Raw genomic sequence first — 22,187 nt, forward strand, 5'->3', positions numbered from 1 at the left:
GCAGGGAGAGGATCCGGAGGGTCCGGAGCAGGCGTTGTTCCAGAAGGTGCAAGGAGGAAACGTGTCGTTTTTCATGAGAAATCCGGGGACGGGAGCAGCCCTCGGAGGGGCCCTGGGGCGGGCTGCAGCCTCTGTCCTGGGGCAGGCAGCGAGCCGGCCCCGCACCTGGCCGCTCGTCCTCCCGCCGCTCCAATCCCTCTTCTCCCGGGTCTCACGGAAACCGCTTCCCCTTCTCCCTCCCCGCCAAAGCGACATCCCCACTCCACAAAAACCCCCGTCCCACCCCAGACCCCGAGCACCACCGCTGCGCTCTGTCGCGACAGGGCTCCGAGCCCCGCAGCCCCAGCCCGGTGGCGGCGGCAGGTAACGCTGGGAGCTGGGACGGAGCCGTGGGGGCAGCAGCCCGGTCCTGACAGATCACAGGGAAGGGCAGATTGTGCGTGTGCCGGATGGTGCCCGCAGCTGCTCGACAGTGGTGGCTGACAAAAACATCCCCCTACCCCTTTCTCCGGGAAAATACCAGGTTAGAGACCAGCTGAAGAAGGAAGGGGAGCTGCCTGCCGGGAAATATGCTGGACCCGAATTGGCCTTCCCTTCACCTTTGACTGGGTTCACAGGAAAGGTCTCTAAGCTGCTCCTCAGCCCCGGCCGGCCAGTGCTGCCCCGGCGCTTCAGCCGCTCATTAAAGCCTCGCTGCTTCTCCCTCCCCGCCCCAGCGGAGGAAGGGCCCTCCGAATTGGGGTCTGAAACAGCCTCCGTAGAAAAGACAAGAGCGGGCCCACGATGCTGAAATCCTCCTCTGGAGTGATTGCAATCGGGTTTGCTTTGCTTCACAGAATGCTCCTTTCCCGAGGAAGCACGGAAGATCTTTTCCGTAATTCGTGCCTCTTCGAAATAGTCCGCTATCTCTCTCGCCTGTGTTTTAAATCTTATCAATGTGCGAAAAGACCAAGGAATTCAACACTTCAAAGCTCACACATTGGGTGGAAACCACCCGCTTTCCCAATATCCATAGGAATGCATGCATATATGGCTCATTTCGTTTTCTTTTTATTACCTAGGACTTGAATAAATACTTTCATTTAGAAACAGTATTGTTTTTTAATGATAACATTTCAGGAGATTTAAAATGAAGGTCTGTTTTAACCACTTTTCACAGACGCATACACACCTCCAACCCCAAACACACACACAGAGACAGACAGATCTGTTTCATCGCAGACAAATTCTCTTTTAGGCCAGTTTTCTGTTGTGAGAGAGTTCTAGTTTTAGGTTTCGCTAGTTTACATTTCCTCTACACAAACAACTGCCTACAACATTTCTTTCTCTGTTTGACTCTAGGACAAAACTTCTGAGCTGTTTAATAAAGAAGGAACACCGGTTCTTAATTTTACAGCTTCAGAGAACAGGACTGCAGCTACCGACGTATCAGTCAAAGCGATTAAAGAAGATCCTTTACTTAAGGGTATGTGCCCCTGAAATTACCTCGCTCTAAGCCTCTCAGGGAGCTGGGAGGAGAGGGAGGGAAGCGAGGGATTACTCTTTCCAGGATCCCTGGAGAAATGAGAATAGGTTGGCGAGGGGAAATGTCCTTTTTATTTGTCCTCCCCCCCCCCCTTCCTCCCTCCCTCTCTCCCTTTCTCCCCTCACCCTCCCCGAATGCTTGTGTGTGTGTCTGTCTGAAACAGATCTGTCTGTGGAAAATGGGCCTGGAACTCCCTCCTGTGTTGGGATTAGGTCTTGGGGGACCTGGGGTGGAGTTAGACTGCTTGCTTATTTTCATATTCATTAGAAATGGGAGGTTGCACAAGAAGTCCTGCTGAGCTTCAAGATATAAGAGCAACTTCGGGTTCCCCTTTCAAGACAAGACAAATCAAAGGCTCAGAGGCAAAACAGCTCTCTAAGCGCTGAACGCCTCTTCCTCCCTCCCTCCTTCCTTCCCTCCCATCCACTCAGTCTCCTTCCCTTGCTCACAGTCCAGCCTCTGTCTAGGGAAGAGGCTCTCAAGCAGCCTTAGATGATTATGGATTTTCTGAGCGAGAAGTTTGCCCTGAAGAGCCAGCCGAGCAAGAACAGTGACTTTTATATGGGCGCAGGAGGCAGTTTGGAGCACGTTATGGAAACTTTGGACAATGAGTCCTTTTATAGCAAAACGTCAGGCAGCAAATGCGTACAGGCCTTCAACCCTCTGCAAAGAGCTGAGCATCATGTGAGGCTGGAGAGGACATCGCCCTGCCAGGACACGAACGGTGAGTCGTCATCCCAGGGTTATTCCCCCTCCTGCAGATGTACGGGGGAGGGCAGGGATTCTCCCGCCCAGGGAGACCAAAGGCAGCTGTGCAGCCCTCGGATGTGGGCAGGCGAGGGCTGTCAGGTCGTAGTGAAATAACAATAACACTAACAATACTGCTGTTATAATAGAACTATCTCTACTAAAAAAAAAAAAATCCGAGAGAAAGCAAACGGCTGCTTTGAAGGGCTCTTTTCCTTTCAGTGCAGCTTTTCAGCTGCTGCCTTCCTCACCGGCCCCGGCCCGGGTCCCCCGGCTGGCCGAGAGCGGAGCTCCCCCCGGGCTCGCCGGCACAGCCCGTCCGTGGCCGGGGCAGCCGCCCGGGGGGCGGACGGGCCGGCGGGTCCCGGAGGGGCTGCGGGACACGGCCGGGTTCCCGGAGGGGCTGCAGGACACGGCCGGGTCCCGAAGGGGGCTGCGGGACACGGCCGGGTTCCCGGAGGGTGCTGCAGGACACGGCCGGGTCCCGGCACCTTCCGGCACACCCTGGGCACCCTCGGCACCCCCTCTGGGCTCCCTCCAGCCCTCCCCGGCACTCCCGGCCCCGCTGCGAGCCGCGGCGCTTTCCCCCAGCAAAGTCCCGGGAAAAGCATCGCCGGCGTCGGAGGGAGCCGGGACACGGCCGGCTCTGCGGTGCCGGTCCGGGCAGGGAACGGGAGGCAGCCTGGTCATCTCTGCTGCCCGCAAATATCGTCCTGCGAAGGCAGCGGGGTTCTCTGCAGCGGTATCAATCGATACGGGACGGTGATTTTCCCGAAAACCCCGTCGGTCCCCGAAAACCCCGAACAATAGCGTTAAACATTTTGTCAAGTAATTAAAATTTTCTAGCTTATAAGCAAGGAGAATGAGGAATATTTTATTTTTAAAACATTTTAAATCTTCTTCGTTATTTTCTTCATATTATAGCGATTTTCATCCAACATGATGAAAAGCTATAGAAAAAAATTTAAAAACTAGTTTCCTAGAAAAATCGGAAAACATGGTTAAGATCAGCTGCAGTAAGACTAACAATATGATACGCTTTTTGACTTCATATAGTCATTGAAGTGTATATATTTTTTTTTTGAGAAAGTTCTTTTACTTGTACGAAAAAAATGCTGAGACATTGATAGATTTCTTCAAGTGTAATTTAAAAAACAAAAACCTATAGGAAATTGATTTATACATTGAAGTTTTTCTTAATTAGCTAATGTATTGTGTGCCTCGAGAGCTTTGGGGCATTTCCTATCTATGTATGTGTTGATGGTAAGTATCTGAAAATTGTGTTTCATTGCAATCAGCTCGAATTGAAAGAAAAGAAATTACTGAGAACGTGAGGCAATCTCAAAGCAAGCTTATTATGTTACACAGCATCGTTGTAAGTTTTAATTTCTACAGAGTTTGAATCTTTTTTTCCACCTTTTTCTTAGAAAAAAATTTTTTTTTTTGAATTCTTTAACTTATTACTTTTCCAGTGATGTGTGATAAGTAAAAATATTGAAAAGTAGGAAATGTTTTCATTTCTTATTAAGAAGCTACTGTGGAATGTTTCTGATTTCTACCACTCAAGTTTTACCTAAAGACAAATAGTTCCTGTGATCCTTTTACAAATTATATGAAACTATCTCTTTTAATGAGTTAACATTTTGCAGAAATGCCCTGTATTTTGTAACCATAACAGACCTCATTGGAAACAATTCCACTTCACAAATGCAAAACAAAGCATATGGAATTTATTGAATTTGAAAAGCGAATTTAATTTTTGGTTTCATTTGCTTCTTGATTTGTCAGTTTACAGCTATTAAGTTTACTTCACTGTTAGTTTGTATTTTCATAGAAATAGAGTTTTTTTACATTTGCTTCCAAGTTTAAAGTCAAATTTGTCAATAGCTTTGTGTCTCTATTATGAAAATCTGTTTTGGGCTAAGATTCCTTATCTGTACAACTCTAGCTGAGGCTGATTTCATGCATTGTTAACTACTTTAGCAGCAGTAGTGGTGGGGTGAAAATATCCAAGTCTCTTGCACCAGTCTCCTTACTCTGTAAGTTTCCAGACGATATTTTCAGATATCATTCTCGGTTAAAATTTAATGTGACTTAGCACTTTTATTCTATCTGTAGTTAATATTACAAATTCCTCTTCAACAATCTCATAAAGAAATAACACTGCCACGGTGGAATCTGCTTCCTTGTGAAACTGTTTTATATGAACTCCTGAATCTAAACACCTCTCCTTCCGCCTTGATCCTTTATTAACCAGCTGTTAACCCACCTTGCATGCAGTGAACTACGGGATTACTAAAGTGGAAGGACAGCCTCTTCACACAGAGCTGAGCAGGCCCATGGACAATTGCAACAATCTCAGGATGTCTCCAGTGAAAGGGCTGCAGGAGAAGGGGGACCTGGATGAACTTGGTGATAAGTGTGACAGCAATGTCTCCAGCAGTAAGAAGAGGAGACACAGAACAACTTTCACCAGTTTGCAGCTGGAGGAACTGGAGAAAGTATTCCAGAAAACTCACTACCCCGATGTCTATGTGAGAGAACAGCTAGCTCTGAGAACAGAGCTCACTGAGGCCAGAGTCCAGGTAGGACCAGATTTCAGCCTTCCTATGACAAATTGGGCATTGTAGGAATGAGTAAATTACACTCTCGGGGATTGTACAAAACCCCATAAAGCTAAAGTAAACAGCTCGTTTTGCCTCATTTCTTTATGGACATGAGCTGTTAGGCTGTAGTGCTAAAATAACTTGTTATTTTTTTAAATAGCTTGTGTTGCAGTTCTGAATGCTTGTTTAAAGGACAAGAAAACAACATCAATAGTAAAACTGTCTTGATCTCTTGTAGAATTCCAGGCAGTGGAAACATAAGTTGTTATGTGTAAAGATCCCACTAAACACTTGTTGCATGTAGTTCAGACTGATGACAATGCAGAACTCACATGCAGAGGATTCTCTGTGTGTCATGGCATGAAAATTACAGTCTAAAAAGTAACCAAATTCCTTGTTTCTATCCAAAGACTGTGCAGTGAAACTGTGCATACATAAATGTGTATAAGTATCTATATATCTATATACTTTACATAGATATATGTGTGTGTGTGTGTTTTGTGCCTGTATAAAACAAGGACATAATCAATTCTTCTTTTCTGTATGGAATGATCTTAGAAATCACAAAATTAGAGGGTACAATTTCTGGTTTTTAAATTTCAATAACTTATTAATAATGTTACTCTAGTTTTTGTAACAAAACATACTGGTGACCACTTAGGACATTATTTGAGTATTGTAACTGCGTACTAATGTGATTCATTCAGTATGTGCTCATAGAGCAATCTCAATAATATTTATGACTTTTGATGTGCAATGGTGAGAAAAGACGCTAAATATCCAGGAAATACGGCCTTTCCCTTGTTTAGAGGTCTTCTGTTAGAAAACGGTGTGAGCCACATTTTGCAAGTTTATCTTAATTTTAGATATCTTTTCTGCTCTGGTAATAATCATTATTTCAATTTAGAGAATAACATTTCTGTTGATTCTTACAGACTGGGATTAATTTTTTTAATTTAGTGACTTGAGTATGATAACAACTTCACAACTTGTAATTAAACGCATACTCACACATGCATGTAGAGAAAAAGACAGTGCACATGCATACAAAGTGAAATGAAATCAGAAACACTTTCAGAAAAAGTCAGCTAATTAATTTTATAAAGAAGTGTTCTTTTCATGTCTATTCAAGCAGGCATCACATTTGCTGTTGTCATCAGAAAATAGAGTCCAAAACTGTGTGTTCAGTTACATCGCTGTGATATCAGCAATGCCGATGGAATTTGGTTCAGTGGCTTTTAACTCTTTAGGCTCTGCACAATCCCTTTCCTGAATTTGGTACAGCTTTCCAAGTATACTTCTATTCACTGGGATTTAGTCTTAAAAAAAAAAAAAGAAGGTAGCATAATGTTAAAACACTATTCTAACAAGTGTATAATTCTGGAATACGGAGAACTACTTCAAGAACAAATTAATAGTGAGAATAAGGAGGGGAAAATTGAACTAAAGTGTGTCATCTGACTTTTTAATCACCTTTTTTTCCTAAGATTTAGAGGCTTCACATGGTAAGAGTATTAAAAAGAAGACAGTAAATGAAAAATGTATGTCTATATGAGACTCTCATCGTGTATTTATTTCTATTTTATTTAAACATGTTCTTACCTTTCTTAAAAGATAACTGATCTTTACATTCTCATATTCTAAATATGGAAGGACATGTTGATCATTTCTGTCCAGAGTAGCAAGAGTATTCCATCACAAGATTAAGCAATTTGCAAAGCCTTACGTCATTAAAGGCAAGCATCTGGCAATTCAAGGATAACAAGCAGCAGATTTCTACATTGCTTTGTGGAGGCAAATGGTTACTCTATCTCTGCCAAGAGTAAGTTTCTAGTAAAGTGGTGTAAACAGAAACATTTTGGGGGATTGTCAAAAGAAAAAAAAAAAGTGCTTTTTCTCATTTACTTCTATGAATTCAAGCAAATTGTTTGATTTAGTGTAGCAGAGTGATCAGCTGGATACCTTACCCACAATTCCCTTCACCACCATTTTATCAACATCCAGTTTAATATTTGTCCTGCGCACATGCAGAGAGAGCCAACCTGAACCTAATTTATCTAAGTTGTTCTCTTTCCTGCTGCATGTCAGTCCAGTAATTGGTACCCATTTTAAGAAGATTGTCAAGGTCTTTATTCAAGGAAAGAACTTCATGACTAAATTTCCTTATCGTGTCCTTGATGCCTCTGTGGAGACAGGAGATTTTTTTGCCTTCCCTTTTCTTTTTGCTGAAGCTCAGGCATCATAAATAACACATATTTACCACCAAGGCTCCTAAAAATATATACTCAGGAGTTATATGCTTTGCTTTGATTGCTGAATCTTTTAAAAGATTTGCATTTTCCACAAGTTCTTAGGAATCAAAATGAGCAAAATTATGCCCTGGTTGCTTAAGAACAGTATCAAACGACAGTTGAGTTCCCCAAAGATCAATGCAAGAATGGAATCATAAACCAAACAGTGTTGTTTTAAATATCCCACAATATGGAATCAGAAAATGTCCCTCAAAACACAGGAAGTATCTATAAATAAAGCACCATTCATGTATGTATATATCAAAATTAATTAATGGTCAATTTAGCTGGATGAATAACCAATGCCATTGTTTCCTTTAAAATAATAATGATTCATTTAAAAGTATGACTTCTTAAAAAAGTCTCAGTGAGCTTGCTTTACCCAGAACAATGACTAGTTGGATATTATTCTTATATAGTGTTACTTTTCTTAGCAATCCCCTTTATTCATCAGGATAGCCTAACCAGTCCAAAATAAACTGTCTGAAAGGCAAGAATAAATTATTAAGACTATGGGACAATGACAGTTATCAGTAACAGAGAGAAAATGTCATATAATGGGTTTTTGATATAGTACTTGACAGAGCAAATATTACAGAACAGGCCAAGGAGTGTAAACAAATTTAAGCATAAAATCTAAATTATTCCATAGTTGAAAGTGCAATTCTTTTGTCTTCCATTATAAGTAACAGATATCACCTAACACCAAAGTGGAAAAAAATTCACAATAGTTCAAAAACTGTCTGTGACATGGTGACTATTATTTTCCTGGCCTTTTAGCCTTCCTTATAGGAACTTTTCCTGCTGTGCAGACTACTGCTCTTGTGCCAATTTTTCCTGTCTTTTTATTACTGCACTTGATAAAGGTCATGGACACCTCTAGGAGGCAGATTATGGATAGTTATAGCAAGTCAGTGGGCATGGGAATTTAAGGGAACGTTTCTTTACTTGCTACAGACTGATCTTTCTCAGATTGTCTTTGCTTTTGTTTGTTTGCTTTGTTTGTTGGTTTGTTTTGAGGAATATAAATAAAACAATATGTATATTCAAAATAGCCAGCCATAAGTTAATTAGGTGTGACATTTACAAGACTGAAACAGTGAAAAATTAATTTCCAGGTGGAGAACTTACCTTTTTTAGATAAACAGAAATTTTCAAAGCCGCAGTCCAAAATCTCTTATTTTCCTAAAACCCTTTGTGCAGTATATAATTTAGTTTACCCTGATGACTCTTTCCTTGTATACTCTAGGTTTGGTTCCAGAATCGAAGAGCAAAATGGAGAAAAAGAGAACGCTATGGTCAGATCCAGCAAGCCAAGAGCCACTTTGCTGCCACCTATGACATATCTGTTCTTCCAAGGACTGACAGCTACCCTCAGGTATGGCAAAGACCAAGCAGTACTTTGGTTCTACATTTGGCAGCTGTACTAACTACTCTGGTTTTGTATACTTTGCTAAGATGAAGTATAAACTATCTGATCTCTAGACAGCTTCCTTTTGATGTGTCAAACATGGAACATGTCCTTATAGACTTCAACAGCCCATTAAATAGAACAAGTGTCCTACTGGCGTGAAATTGTAATATAGTCATACAGAATCAGAACTGAATATATATCACTGGGAGAGAGAGGCAGAGGGACAGGACAAATCTCTCATACCATTGGAGTTGGTTGAATTTGGGTTTTTTTTGTCTTTTTCAGTTCCCTGTTAGTAAATAATTAGGTATACTGCATAATGAAGTAATAATCTTCTGCCTCAGTTCTCCACTCCTTTGATTTACTCTTTGCCTCACTCTGCTTTTGTTTGTCTCCTTGCTTGTTTAAGTACATTGAATATCTTTATTTTAGAGCCATTTTTTTCATGTCTCTGGCTACACATTGCTTTTACCACATATTAATTAAAAAAAAGCACCATGCAAAGCAAAAAACTCTTGCATGGCTCCCTTCCACTACTGGTGTTTTGTGCTGTTCAGCTTCATTGGGCAGTGGGGTCTCTGCCAACCTTAAAAAAAAAAAAACCTCATATTCTATGTGAGCTTGCTTTGGTCACGCTCTAAATTGGCTGAATGAGGAGTTCCTGAGGGTTGGGGAAGAGTGGCTGGAAATTGACTCAGCAGAGAAGGGCCTGTGAGGGGTGGTTGTCAGCAGCTGAACGGGAGCCAGCTGTGCCCAGGTGGCCAAAAAGGCCAATGGCATCCTGGCCTGGATCAGCAACGGTGTGGCCAGCAGGACAGGGCAGGGATTGTGTCCCTGTACTTGGCACTGGTGAGGTTGCACTTCAAATCCTGTGTCCTGTTCTGGGCCCCTCACTATGAGAATGACATTGAGGGGCTGGAGAATGTTCAAAGAAGAGCAATGGAGCTGGGAAGGGGTCTGGAGCACAAGTCCTATGAGGAGCAGCTGAGGGAGTTGGGCTTTTTTGCCTGGAGAAAAGGAGTTGCAGGGGAGACCTTATCGCTCTCTACAACTGCATGAAATGAGATTGTAGCAAGACGGGCCTTGGTCTCTTCTCCCAGAGAACAAGTGGCAGGTTAAGAGGAAATAAGCTGAGCTGGGGGAGGTTTAGGTCAGAAATCAGGAAGAATTTTTTCATTGAAATGGTGGTAAGCATTGGAGTGGTGGAGTCACCATCCCTGGAAGTATTCAAGAATTGGCTGGAAATGACAATTAGTGCTATGCTTTAGTTGGCATGGCAGTGTTTGCTGAAGTGTTGGTCCTGATGATCTTGGAGGTCTTTTCCAACCTTAGTGATTCTATCATTCTATGAATGTGATTAGCTATGAACCAGGGGTCTTTGGCTCATGTGTCATCTACTCAGTTTAATGTGCTTTACCTCTGAGGAGGTTACATATTGCTAGGCTTGGTGCCTGGGCCAGAGCTGCCCTGTGCTCCAGCAGCTCAGAACATGGACACAACCATTTCAGCTGTTGTAGCACTTGTAAGTCATCTGGTTTTGTTTTAACATGTAGCAGGGCAATAACCCAAATTACATTAGCAACCACTGCATGACTCTGTGTTTAGGTAAGTGGACAGAATCTTCGGTAGCCCCGGGTAGACTCACAAAGCCGTAGATTTGCATTCACTCACAGATTTCATTTAAGGTGGTCAACTCTCCTTTCAAGGTCTTTCTGACTTACCTATAGCATCACAGCAAGTGATACAATGAACAGTGCTGAAGCTTTGGGATTTCTAGACTAAAATTGTGTCTGCCAGCTTATTTTGTATTTTTAGTAGGATTCCATCTACATTTAAAATTATTGTCCTAAAATTAATGTTTTTCAACAATCCCACATTTTTAAACTATATGATAATATGATCTATAAAATTCTAACCCAATAAAAGATCTATTCTGTACTTTCAGATTGTTAAAAAGATTAATTCTCTGCATTTCTGTTTATATTTTTTGTCAAAAAAATCTGCTAGGCAGATGACACAACTAAGCTTAAGCCTGACAAATATTTCCATTACTAATTAATAAAATCTTAAAAACAGAATATTGAAATGCAAATGCTTGTTCCATCATCTTAAATCAAGCATCTCTAGTGTGTAGAAATACAAAACGTGAATATTCACAAGCACAAATGCCACATGCTCACCTACACGCACAGACTAACAGAGTGCAGGTAAATAGAGAAGCACAAATGTGTCATTGGTCTGGTCACCTGCATGAGAATGCTGCCTGGTGCTGTTCTGCTGTTCTTGCTGTTCAAGAAGAAGGAACTGAAGGAAGGTGTGAGTGCACTTCGGCTGTTTCAGCTGAAGGCTTGCATGCGTAGCTTGGCTTCGTGTTAAAAACAAGGTAGTTCTCTACTCAGAGAAAAATTTGGCTACTTTTCTGTATATGAGTAGGTATCCAGGCAATTACCACAGAGCATTTAATAAAAATTCATAGTCTTGCTAACCTTGTGGTAGTTCTTCATAGTTTTCACATTCTGAAATCCTGTTCTTCAGTAAAACCACATCTCTATGATATATAAAACATTTCCAGTGAGAGTGACTGAGACAATGACAATCTGTTTTAAAAACATGACTACTGACATCACTGCATTCAAATCTTTTGAACTAGATGTCCATTATTAAGTGCTTCACTTATGGGAAATAAATATACAGCTCCTGACTTGCAATAAATTCATCAATCTATCTCACAACTCAGGCAGAAAAGGTATATAAAATGGTTTCATTTTAATGCTATAAATTGATTTCCCCAAAAAAATCCTTTATTTCATTGTAGTTAATGTAAGAGAAGAAAACAAATATCCTTTTTCCCTTTACTTTTGTTCCCATATCACCACCACCACAGGCACTCTTGTGAAAATGAAATAAGCAAATATTAGACAAGCTTTGCCATACATTTAAATAAATAAATTTTAAATGTACTTTTAAATAAGTATTTTTTTCTTGTGGATTGTGGAACACAGATCACTAGAGTTTTTTTAAGAAACAACATGGAGAAAAACAGACTCTCTGTTGCTGGAAGAAAATATAGGTTGAATGTTGAAAAAGGATGAAATCAAGCTGAGAAATTTACAGCTTTATGGCAGAAAGAGCAGGAACAAATATGAATTTCTGGTGTGCATTATAAGGATTTGCAGCCCGTGGATTTTTCTGGTTTGAGTCCAGCCATGGATATGTTGAGAAAACACATCTCGGTTGCATTCCAGCAGAAGCTCAGTCTCTTGCAGTCGACAGAGGGTGTTGTGGAGACTTCTGCTTAGTCTCTTCACCAATTATCTTCATCAAATAGAAATTAAGAACATCATGCTGCTATGCGTTGTGTGACTTCATAAACCTGAAAGGTTTCTCTTGTGAGAAAATGAATCTTTCAACTCATTTCAGACAGAAGGTTGGCTCTGAATAAGAAAAGGGTTGAGGTTGGAAGTGACCTCTGAAGGTGATCTGGTCCAACACTCTTGTCTATAATCCAGCCTAATTTTGCTATTAAATCCATGTCTTTATCTTCACAATAATTACAATTTAGGTTTTTTTTGGTAGATCATAATTCTTTGCTTTGCTCTTTCAGTCTAATTTTAATTATTTTTACAGTATATTGACTTTAGATTTTTTATTTGTTTGGTTGGTTTTTTTAGTTGCTTGTCTGAGAAATTGAATATCTCCTGAATTGAACCTGCCAAGAAATTGAATATCTCCTAAACTGGCCAAATTCTGCATGCATATATCTTCCATTAATTATACTATCAAAACTTGGGTTACAGAGAAGGGCCGTTTGTACAACATTCTAGAAAAATCATCTGTTATTTAGATTTTTTTTCAAAGCTCTAACAACATTATGCTGAAAATCAGATTTTTCTAGGAAAATTGTATGGACAATGATTTTCTTTAATTTTAGCAAAAGTTTTCTGTTTCCTTACTTTCAGTGTTTGAACTCCAATGTTTTCTTGCAGATACAACACATTGTGTTCTAAGTCATCTTAAGTGACTCAGGAAAACACATATCCTAGACATTTTTAGCTTAACTAGCAATATCCTATTGCTATGAAAGTGAAGATGGAATATCTTAAAAGCAGTGGGGAAATGAATGCAGATTCCCTTCATGGGGAAGTTTACTTCATTTCACAGGAGTGAATGTTAGTAAACAAGCCTTACTTAATTTTGTCCCTTAAATACAGCATAGAGTGTTATTAAATATGTCTCAGGGTATCTGAGACACTGTTGAAATGTTGATGAACAGGATTTAAAAGAAGGATCCATCCTTCGTTTTAGGCAGCCGTGGTCAGATAAGTATTAGACATTTGTGTTTAGGAAACTTAACCAAAGGGATTTCTATGCCAGACATGGGTTCCCTTTACAGCTGTCAAAAACTCTGATCAATTAAAATTTTTATTCCTAAAATGTAAGGTGTAAAATAGGTAAGATGATCTGCCAACATTTTTTTTATTTTGATACCTGGTTCAGCTGCAGTCATTTGTACTTATCTACACAGATGTATAAATATGTTGGAAGAGGAACAATAAAAAAGCCTCTTTACTTTGTTCTTCTCTTACCTTATTGGTCATCACTTGACTCCCTCTGCCACCCTATGTTAGTGGGAAGGCTCCTGTTACAAAGGTATTTGATCTCATCAGATTCGATGACTACCTATGAGAACTAACAAGAAAACCTGAAGCAAAATTTCATTTTACCCCTCCTCCTCTATTTACACACACAAGAGCCTATTCTATTATCACAGCTATCCCTGTGTGAATCAAATTGGTAAAGATGTTATCTTTATAAGTGCATCAGCATGTAAATAAACATTAAATTGAGGCATTGAAAAGCAGTTAAAAAAGGTGAACATTTTCTCCCATCTAGGCTCCTTCCTTTCTTTGCATTTTTCCTCCTTACTTGTTCTTTGAATCATGTTAATTTGTTGCAATTTTTCGTCTAAGTCCGTTTAAAAGGATTAATTTTGTCACACCACTCTACTTTCCCTCTTAATACCACATGTAAAATGTTTGAGTATTTTTTAAATTTTCTTGAAAATGCAGGCAAGGCTTGGATAGGATAGAATTTAATTTTTTGTTTCAGTTGAAAAAGTCCAATCTAGTGCAGGTGGGAATCCTAAGACAATAAAAGCTTTTCAGAAGTATGGGAACAGGAATGATATAGAAGGTCTAAAAAGAAAGGAAACTGTTGAAATCTCATAAATAGAAGGAAGAAGCTGAAATTTGCATTCCATCCACCATAATGATAAATCAAATGAATATGTTGAACAGCATGGCATCACATGATGTGTTGGCAGTCAAAGAGTGTAGAAGTGGTATCACCATACATGTGTTAAGTACTAAGTCCTCGGATCATCATTATCGTTTGCTCTAGCCTTGGTACATATGGCTAATCCTCATTAGCAATAATCAAAGTTACATGCTCCAATTAAATGTTCATATGGAATGTATTAGACGCCACATGTTATATGACTTAAAATTTCTTTTAACTGTAGCAGACACATAAATGACAGTTAATCACAATAGTTCATTAAGGCTATGGGTACACTGATTGAGCATGAGTAGATGTGGCAGACATCTCTCAGCTGGCTTCAAAGAGGTTTTATCACTCACTCATGCCGTCTGGCTGCGGCAGCGTGGGGCTGGGGCTGGGGCTGAGCCACCACCTGCATGGTGTGTGTCTCACTGCGTGTGTGCTCACTGCTGTGGCTGATCTTCCAACAAGAGGGGAGTGACACTCCCAATTTTTCTGGATGGTGTCTGTTCCACACGAAGTAGCTTATGCACTGCACTTTTATTTTTTCTGGGTAATAAACCACCACTGTATGTGGTCCTTTTCATGGTCTCAAACATTCAGTTTGTTGCTCTGGGGTTTTTTTTTTTGGTGAAACATGTATTTCTTTAAGTGTGAGTGACTTTACTGGGGCTTAATTATATGGCAAATTCTTCTTTGTTTTCCCTTAAAATGCACAAAAATTTTACAATATTTCACAAAATGTGAAATATTGTATTTAACTGTATCATAGAGTTGAAATATAATTAATCCATATTATAAGTGGCCTCAAGATTGCAGTAGGGAGAATTTGCAGTTTACAAAACATCCCACACAGCTTGATGACTTTTCAAATCCTACATTATTTTGAAGCTTAGCAAACTTAAGTGTGGAATCTAATGGTCAGAGTTTTATTTTGTTCACCATGTGTAAGCCAAATGTGGACTGAAGGGGTCTATCACATATTTTAAATCTGTACTGTTAAGCCTCTCATTATCATGTGCTAATCAGCATTTTATTTATATCTGCAAATTATGTGCTGCATCTCTGTCATACATGAGCCCAGTAAAGTTCACATGTGCACTTGCCCATCAGCTCCTACAAAATAGGCACAAATTAAACACTGTGAAGTGCTCTGTCTAGATATAAATGTAAAAATACAATGAGAGTGGTGAAGCACTGGGGCAAATTGCCCATAGAAATTAACGAATCCCTGCAGCTGGAATGATTCAAAACATGGCCGGATGGAGTTTGAGTAACCTTATCTAAATTCAAGAGTAGCTGCAAGCAAGGATTTAGTAAAATAATCTCAGAGGCTCTTTTTCGGTTTAAATTATTCTGAGAATCTACAAGTTTAGGAAGTACAGGCAAATTTCTACCTGTATTTTGGGTGTTGTAAAGAGGCACCCAGAAAAAAAAAGTGGAAATTTACAGACCAAATTAATTGTGGTGAGGGACTAGGAATGACCAACAGATACAGGCTGCTAACTAGTAGTTTTGAGTAGTTTAACAGCTATTGCATTTAATCTTCTGAAAGTAGCTTCTTGTGGTAGCACAGATTTGATATTTTTTGGTAGTGCAAGGAGAGTAGTGACAAAAATTACCAAATCAGTCTGACATTCACATGTTTTCTATAATTACATAAATTCTTAACTCTTCATTTACTGCAACTCTTGTTTTCCAAAGAGGATATGTGTAGTTTCTAATTACTAGAGTAATTATAATAATATTCAGCAAGTATAACATTTATTATGTAATATAATAATAACATCTCTTGATATCTAGAGATCTTAAAAGAAATTAGAATTTTGTTTCCAATGTGAAGCACTAAAAGGTGTGCACTCAAACAGAGACAGTCTCTAGTCTGGATAGGCAGGCAACTGAAATAACATGAGTCAAGAATTTGGTGATGGGAGAACAAAATCTCCCATTTGGTTCTCCCAAAGGCTAGGGCAGTGATAGCAAAACTCCCAGAAAAAATTGATATTTGAGTTTATGTGGTTTCTCCAGGGGCTGCATAAAAAGGCTGAAGCTCAGGGAGCTTGAAAGTTTAGCAGAAAAAAAGCAATGACACCAAGCAGGATGACCAATTACCTCAGCTCTTTTTCCTCTGCAGTATCTAACAGAAGGTCATGTGCCTAGGAAATTATATCATAACCATGTTAACAACCATAACTCTGCAGTTATGTTCGTGTCACAGCTATGAAATCCTATTTCTTTTTCGATCAGGAAGGGTGTGTGTGCATGTGTATGTGTGTATAAAACATACAGTAGGTAAATATATTGAAGGGCTCTGGTAATTTCACGGTAACCACAAGAGCAAAGCTCAAGTTGTTTGTGATGTTAACAGAAACCAGAGATGTGCTGTATGTATGGCCTCATTCACAGTCTCTGAATTGCCTTTTATATAGTTCATGGATCACACAAGATTTTAAGAGGAAAAATATTTTCTTTAAATTCATGTACATAATGTCGCTTTTCCTTCTAACATACCAGAAGAAGGTCTGATCATTTTGACTTATTGTGAAACATTACTGTATTTATTTTTAATACAGGAATACCTTCTGTGCCTAAATTTCACTACAAGATATTTATGTTGTAAATCTTTGTAAAGAAATGAACATTTAATACCAAATGTGAAGTCACTCAATCAACTAAAATGAATAGAAATTTGATATAACTGAAAACATTGTTTTGGAAGGCATAACTGCCTCATGAGAGAAGATGTAAAGCTCCCCTAGAATCTTGTGGCATTCCTGAAGTTGTTTAATAATTTGAATTCCTTTCTCTAAGGAAGAAATCTAGTGCGCTCCTTTAAAAGTTTTAGAAATTAATAGCTTGTTCACATATTTCTTGAAAAAGACATTGGCACATTTTAGGATTTGCAGCTGAATTCGGTTCTCATTTACACCTGTGCAACCTCACTGAACCTAAATTGAAAGAGATTTGTCTGGAATAAAAATATCAGGGAAATTGGTGGTACTAAACTTAGTTTACTGCACACCAAACTACTCAAAGTATGGAAAGAAAGAGTAATTTTGTGATTCCTCCAGACCACATTGGTTATTGGGCACTTTCTAACTGAGCCTCTGAACCTTTTGAAGATTTCCCATCATGACTCTATTAAAGGCAAACTTGTTCATGTTTATATTTAAACTTTTTTTTTAATTCCTCCCCTAATTATATCTGTGCTGCCTGGGTAGCATTTGGCATAGCATTTCTTAGAAAGAAATTTCAGTAAGTCAGATAAATAAGACTTTGTTACATGTAAGTTAGCTTTGGAGATTATGAGCTCCTTCAGAGGCAGCTCATGTATTAGACACTGCATAGGTTAACTAGTTTCTCCCTGGGGAAATTTGTCTGATTATAAGTCAAAACTGGCTCAGGTAGGTTAATGAAGGAGTAATAAGGCAGCTGGGAATCATGTCAAACTGTAGAGCATCTCCCATGGGCTGACGTTTGAGTCTTCTGAAAAGTGATTATGAGAGGTGGTAACTGGAAAGTTCTGAAACTTCTTTTAGATTTCCTCATTTAGACGTCAGGAGGCCCACAAGAAGGAAAATTCTTCCATATCCTTCCTCAGTGACCTTACTTCCTCCGTTGCCTCCCAGCAGATCACCTAAAATATGCAGGAGCAGAAGCCTGATGTGTGCCCAGCTGTGTGGGTGTGTGTGGAAAGGCACATCCGTGAGTGCGCGTGGAACTATAACTGCATGCATGCACGTCTCTGAGCAGACCCAGAGTTTGGGGAGATGAGTTGCTACCATGATTTTTCCCCAGGCTTTCAGAGGAAACCAAAATGGAGCATTTACTGGATTATGTTTTTTGCTGCTGGAATTCCCAAGGAGTCCAGATTAGTTTGTCAGCTCCTGATGACCTTGCTAATACAACAGTTTAAAATGTTAACTTTTAAAATAAGACTATTTTGTCCTTCCTATCTGCACTAGATCTCAGCTAGAGGAGTTCAGCGAACCATAATTTATCGCTTTAGCTTGTTGGTGGTTTGGTATGTGCTGTTGCAAAGTGATAGGACAACGGGAGAAAACACAACTCATCAGCCTTAGAAACATGTTTTCATTCTGTGTGTGCATATGTGTGTGTCTGTCATAATTCATTACTTCCTCTGACCTCTACTTCGACAGAAAAAATCACTCAGCTAGAGAGATAACCTTTATATCTTAAAGTCAAAATTCCTTTGTCTGTGGATTTGGAATGTGAATGTAGAATTAAGTTTTTAGTGGGAATTCACTTTTCAGTGCTAACTGAAGAGTAATTGAGTTACTCCAACATATTACAAAGAACAAAGACATGTGGGCTCAATCGCAGTGCATCAGGGCAAGGATACACTGAACAGACAACAGATTTTTAGAGTGAAGACAAATTTAGCAAAGGAAAACAAATAGGAAAGGATATAGTTACTGGCTGACAAGATCTGTATTGTGAATGGGGGCTAAAAATGTCTTGCCTGATGTTATTTGTACATTAAAAAATCAGCATTCAGGAGAGGTATATAGGTAAAAGTGGAGAAGACATACAAAGCTGTAAATTGTATAATGGCGTGTGTAAATGGGGAATGACCGAGGAAGATTGAGTATGTCAGAAATTATACCATATGCAAGTAGTACTCCTAGAGAGAGAGAGTAGAGTTTGGAGAAAAAAGAAGGGCAGTTGCTGAGTGTGAAGCTCGATCAAATCAAAGTGACTAGAGCAGGAATGAAAGACCCTGCAGTCTGAGATAGCAATAAGAGCTGACTCGTGTTAGGTCTTAAAAATCCTTCTGCCTGTTCATCTAGTAACAAACAAGTGAAAAATACCTATCCATAAATAGCATCTATGCATAGATGGTAGAAGGCCTGAGACTCAGAATGGAGCTTTAAGCAACTGCCAAGTATAGAAAGGATTATACATCAAGGCTTGAATACATGGTTGCTCCAGATATTATTGGTAACCACAAAGTTTGTGTCCTACTCTGTCATGCAATGTTTTCCAGGGATGCACAATGCAGCTTGTTAAGGCTGAATTCTGAAACAGATATGCCCTTAAAGTATATTTTCACACAAAAAGTCATGAAAAGAAATTTTATATCAAATCTATCTTTGAAACAAATTTATGAAAAAGTCTTGAATGCATTATCAGTAATTTCTGTGTTTTAGGGTTTCATTTGTTTTAAAGTAATTACGCAAGGCTTCTCATTATTAAATTTTTTGAATACTTGTTGGGCTTTATCACTTGAGAAATCCAAATTGGTTTGTTTTGTTCACCCTTTTTTGACCATTACAATGGGAATTCTAATGAGGAGAAGCATTTATGTTGAAAATATCTATGATCTTGTACACTCTTTTGACACGTTTTTTCTGATGTCAGTTGTGTGTTTCCATTAATTTTATTGACTGGCTGGGCTGATGGCATCCTGAGGTTCAACACTAGACATATATATGGAGACACAGGACAAATGGATGACAAAATAAGGAACATGACTCAGCCCTTGCTCTTAAGTGAGCAATCTCATATTTTGTCTGATGTGATCTCTTCACACTATTTTCTGACATGATTGCAGAGTACTTGTTAAATACTTGTTACTTGTTTCAGAGGGGAACTAATTATATGTGAAGTAAAGCAAACCAAGCATTGCAGAAAACAAAAGATGAGCTATCTGAGTTTAATTGTGTTCATTTTATATGTTCCAGATTCAGAACAATCTGTGGGCAGGGAATGCGGCCAGTGGTTCTGTGGTTACCTCCTGCATGCTGCCACGAGATACGTCCTCCTGTATGACACCTTACTCCCATTCACCCCGGACAGATTCTGGCTACACAGGCTTTTCAAACCACCAGAATCAATTTAGCCACATGCCCCTCAATAATTTTTTCACTGACTCATTGCTTTCTGGGGCAACCAATGGACATGCTTTTGAAACCAAGCCAGAGTTTGAAAGGAGGTCCTCCAGTATTGCAGTTCTACGGATGAAAGCCAAAGAGCATGCTGCCAATATTTCTTGGGCCATGTAATATAGCAGTACCCTCTCTCAATTTTTTTTTTAAAGCAAACTAAAACCATTTTTATTTCCCATATTTAAAGGGAACAACAATAAGCTGCTGTGTGTGGAATGCTAGAAATCACAATATACACGATGTCTGCTTTAAGAAATGCAATATAATATTTAACAATAAACCAAGAATAAACCAAATAGATTTACCATGCATCAAGCTCAACAAGCCCTCTTTGTTTTGCTTTTTATATATGTTTTGTTGTACCAGTTGATGAAATATGATTATAGAACATGAAAAAAAAATAAAACTACTAAGCAAATGTGTCTACTCCATGGTTTTTAGCAGTCCTGTATAAAAAATTCATGCTTTACAAATGAATACTTCATAAAGGAACAACTTAGTAAAGGAAAATAAATTTATTATATTGAACCCATGATGTAAATCTCTAAGCACACCATGCAAAGAGGGAAATATATGACCGCTCATGTTGTAGGTAGAATTTGTAGACCGAGTTCTCTCAGCACTGTGCTGCTGCTCTAAGCCAGCTCTGCTGTTTTGCTAAATGCATGTTGAGCTTGTTGAATTTATATCAATGAACAACTAATGTAAAAAGAATATAAGGTACTACTTTATCTTATGGACCTGAGTGTATTTCTATTAAAGATAATGAGATATTTTTTGGTCACATATAAGGCTAAAAGTAGGATCACAGTGCTTAATAGAGTTTTAAAAGATGTGCACAGATTATGTGTCAACTAGTAAATTTAAATTAAATCTTAAAGGTTATAGATAGGGTGTCATGAAGCTTGGGTGACTAATAGACAGCATGGAATAGTACTCCTACACTTTTAACAGAATTCAGTTTAGGGAAAAACCCCAAACAACACAACACTGGGGTCTTCCAGTACAGTTCATTTTACTGGGTTTTGCTACTCTGTGGTCAAATTGCAAAAAAGTCCAACAAGGCTCATCAGTTTCAGTTTGTATATGATCCTAAGATGATGTTAGACTAATGTAATTTTAGTTTGAATTACATTTTGTTGAAACTTTGCTTATATGCTTTCCAGAGTGTAAGGCTAATTTGCTACTCTTAAAGTATATGAGAAAAATCTTTTTGACTGCAATGGCAGCAGGACTTGGCTCTCAGCTCCCAGCCTATCACAAAGGAATTAAAATGTCAGCAGACTTTCTGACATTTCTGGTGGAAAAAAAATAGAGGAGAAGAAAAATACTTTACATCTGGAGAATTGATATCTGCTTTGATTTACTTCTCCTCCCTTTCCCCTGTCACATTCCAAGCTCCTTCAGATGAGTGAAATGTCAGCCTCTTTGAAAGCAACAGTCAGTCTCTCAGGTTCATAAAGGCAAAGTAAATTAATTGAAATAAAGAAGGACTTGCATGGCTGTGATTAGAACAGGATACAACTCTCGGGGCACCCCCTGCTCATTCTTGCTTTTCTCTCTGGCCATTAGTTAGGAACAGAGGGTGCATGGGGGAAGACGGGAAGATCAGGAAGCAGATTTCACCACAGCAACTGCAGAACTACCAGTACTCACAAAAACAAACACACAGGAATCCCCAGATTTTCTCTGCTCCCACTCATGGGGGCTAAACTTGAAACAAAAATAGGAGATGGACTCATTCTGTAGTCTTTCAAGAATAAACAAACTTGACTTTGAAACCATTAGGATCAACTAAAAATGGGATTTTTACAGCAGAGTCTTACACAGTTGAAAGGAAGGTTGTCCTATTTTCCACTAGTAATAAACTCAGATTTTAACACATACATATAAACTCAGATTTTAACATGTCCAATTTGTGGTTTCCTGATTCGATTCTCCTTCTAAAAATTAGCTTCTACTTTGGCCTGAGGAGCTGGAAAAGAGTATTCTGGCTAGAAGTTATCTTTTCCATTTTTTATGGTCTGTTTAGAGAGCAGTAAACTAGACTTATGTTTAAAAAAAAAAAAAGATTTTATTGGTACAGGTAGAGATATTCATTTTCTATAGACACTTTTGCAACATGCAGAAGGATGAAAGTGCTGGAAATACAATGGAGTTTTAGCAAACTGTTTTCAGTTTGGGGTTTTTTTTTTTGTTGTTTTTTTTTTTTTTTTTTGTTAAATTTTATTCAGTTTCCACAAAATTTCTTTTAAGGTATAATATTTAGAACATGCCAAAGTGATTTCCAGAACTTTTTGTTAGGGTTTCATTCGTGGACAAAGAAGGAAAAGCTGGCAATCTCTGATCCATTTCTGTTGTTGCCTCTTTCAAGTTACTTATTTATTTTCATAGCAGAATTTGCTATTGTTTTCT

The 22,187-nt window shown here is 39.0% G+C and overlaps 1 protein-coding gene across 1 annotated transcript; it reads left to right on the top strand.

Annotated features, from left to right (window-relative positions):
- Nucleotides 1-1,861: 1,861 nt before the first annotated feature.
- Nucleotides 1,862-20,188, top strand: ALX1 (ALX homeobox 1). The gene is made up of 4 exons (XM_064731546.1): nucleotides 1,862-2,249; nucleotides 4,553-4,857; nucleotides 8,419-8,547; nucleotides 19,569-20,188. The coding sequence occupies exons 1-4, from the start codon at nucleotides 2,018-2,020 to the stop codon at nucleotides 19,887-19,889; spliced, it is 987 nt and encodes a 328-aa protein (XP_064587616.1). The 5' UTR covers nucleotides 1,862-2,017; the 3' UTR covers nucleotides 19,890-20,188.
- Nucleotides 20,189-22,187: the final 1,999 nt, after the last annotated feature.

The sequence above is a fragment of the Zonotrichia leucophrys genome, chromosome 1A (genome assembly GCF_028769735.1).
Source record: "Zonotrichia leucophrys gambelii isolate GWCS_2022_RI chromosome 1A, RI_Zleu_2.0, whole genome shotgun sequence".
Taxonomy (NCBI): Eukaryota; Metazoa; Chordata; class Aves; order Passeriformes; family Passerellidae; genus Zonotrichia; species Zonotrichia leucophrys.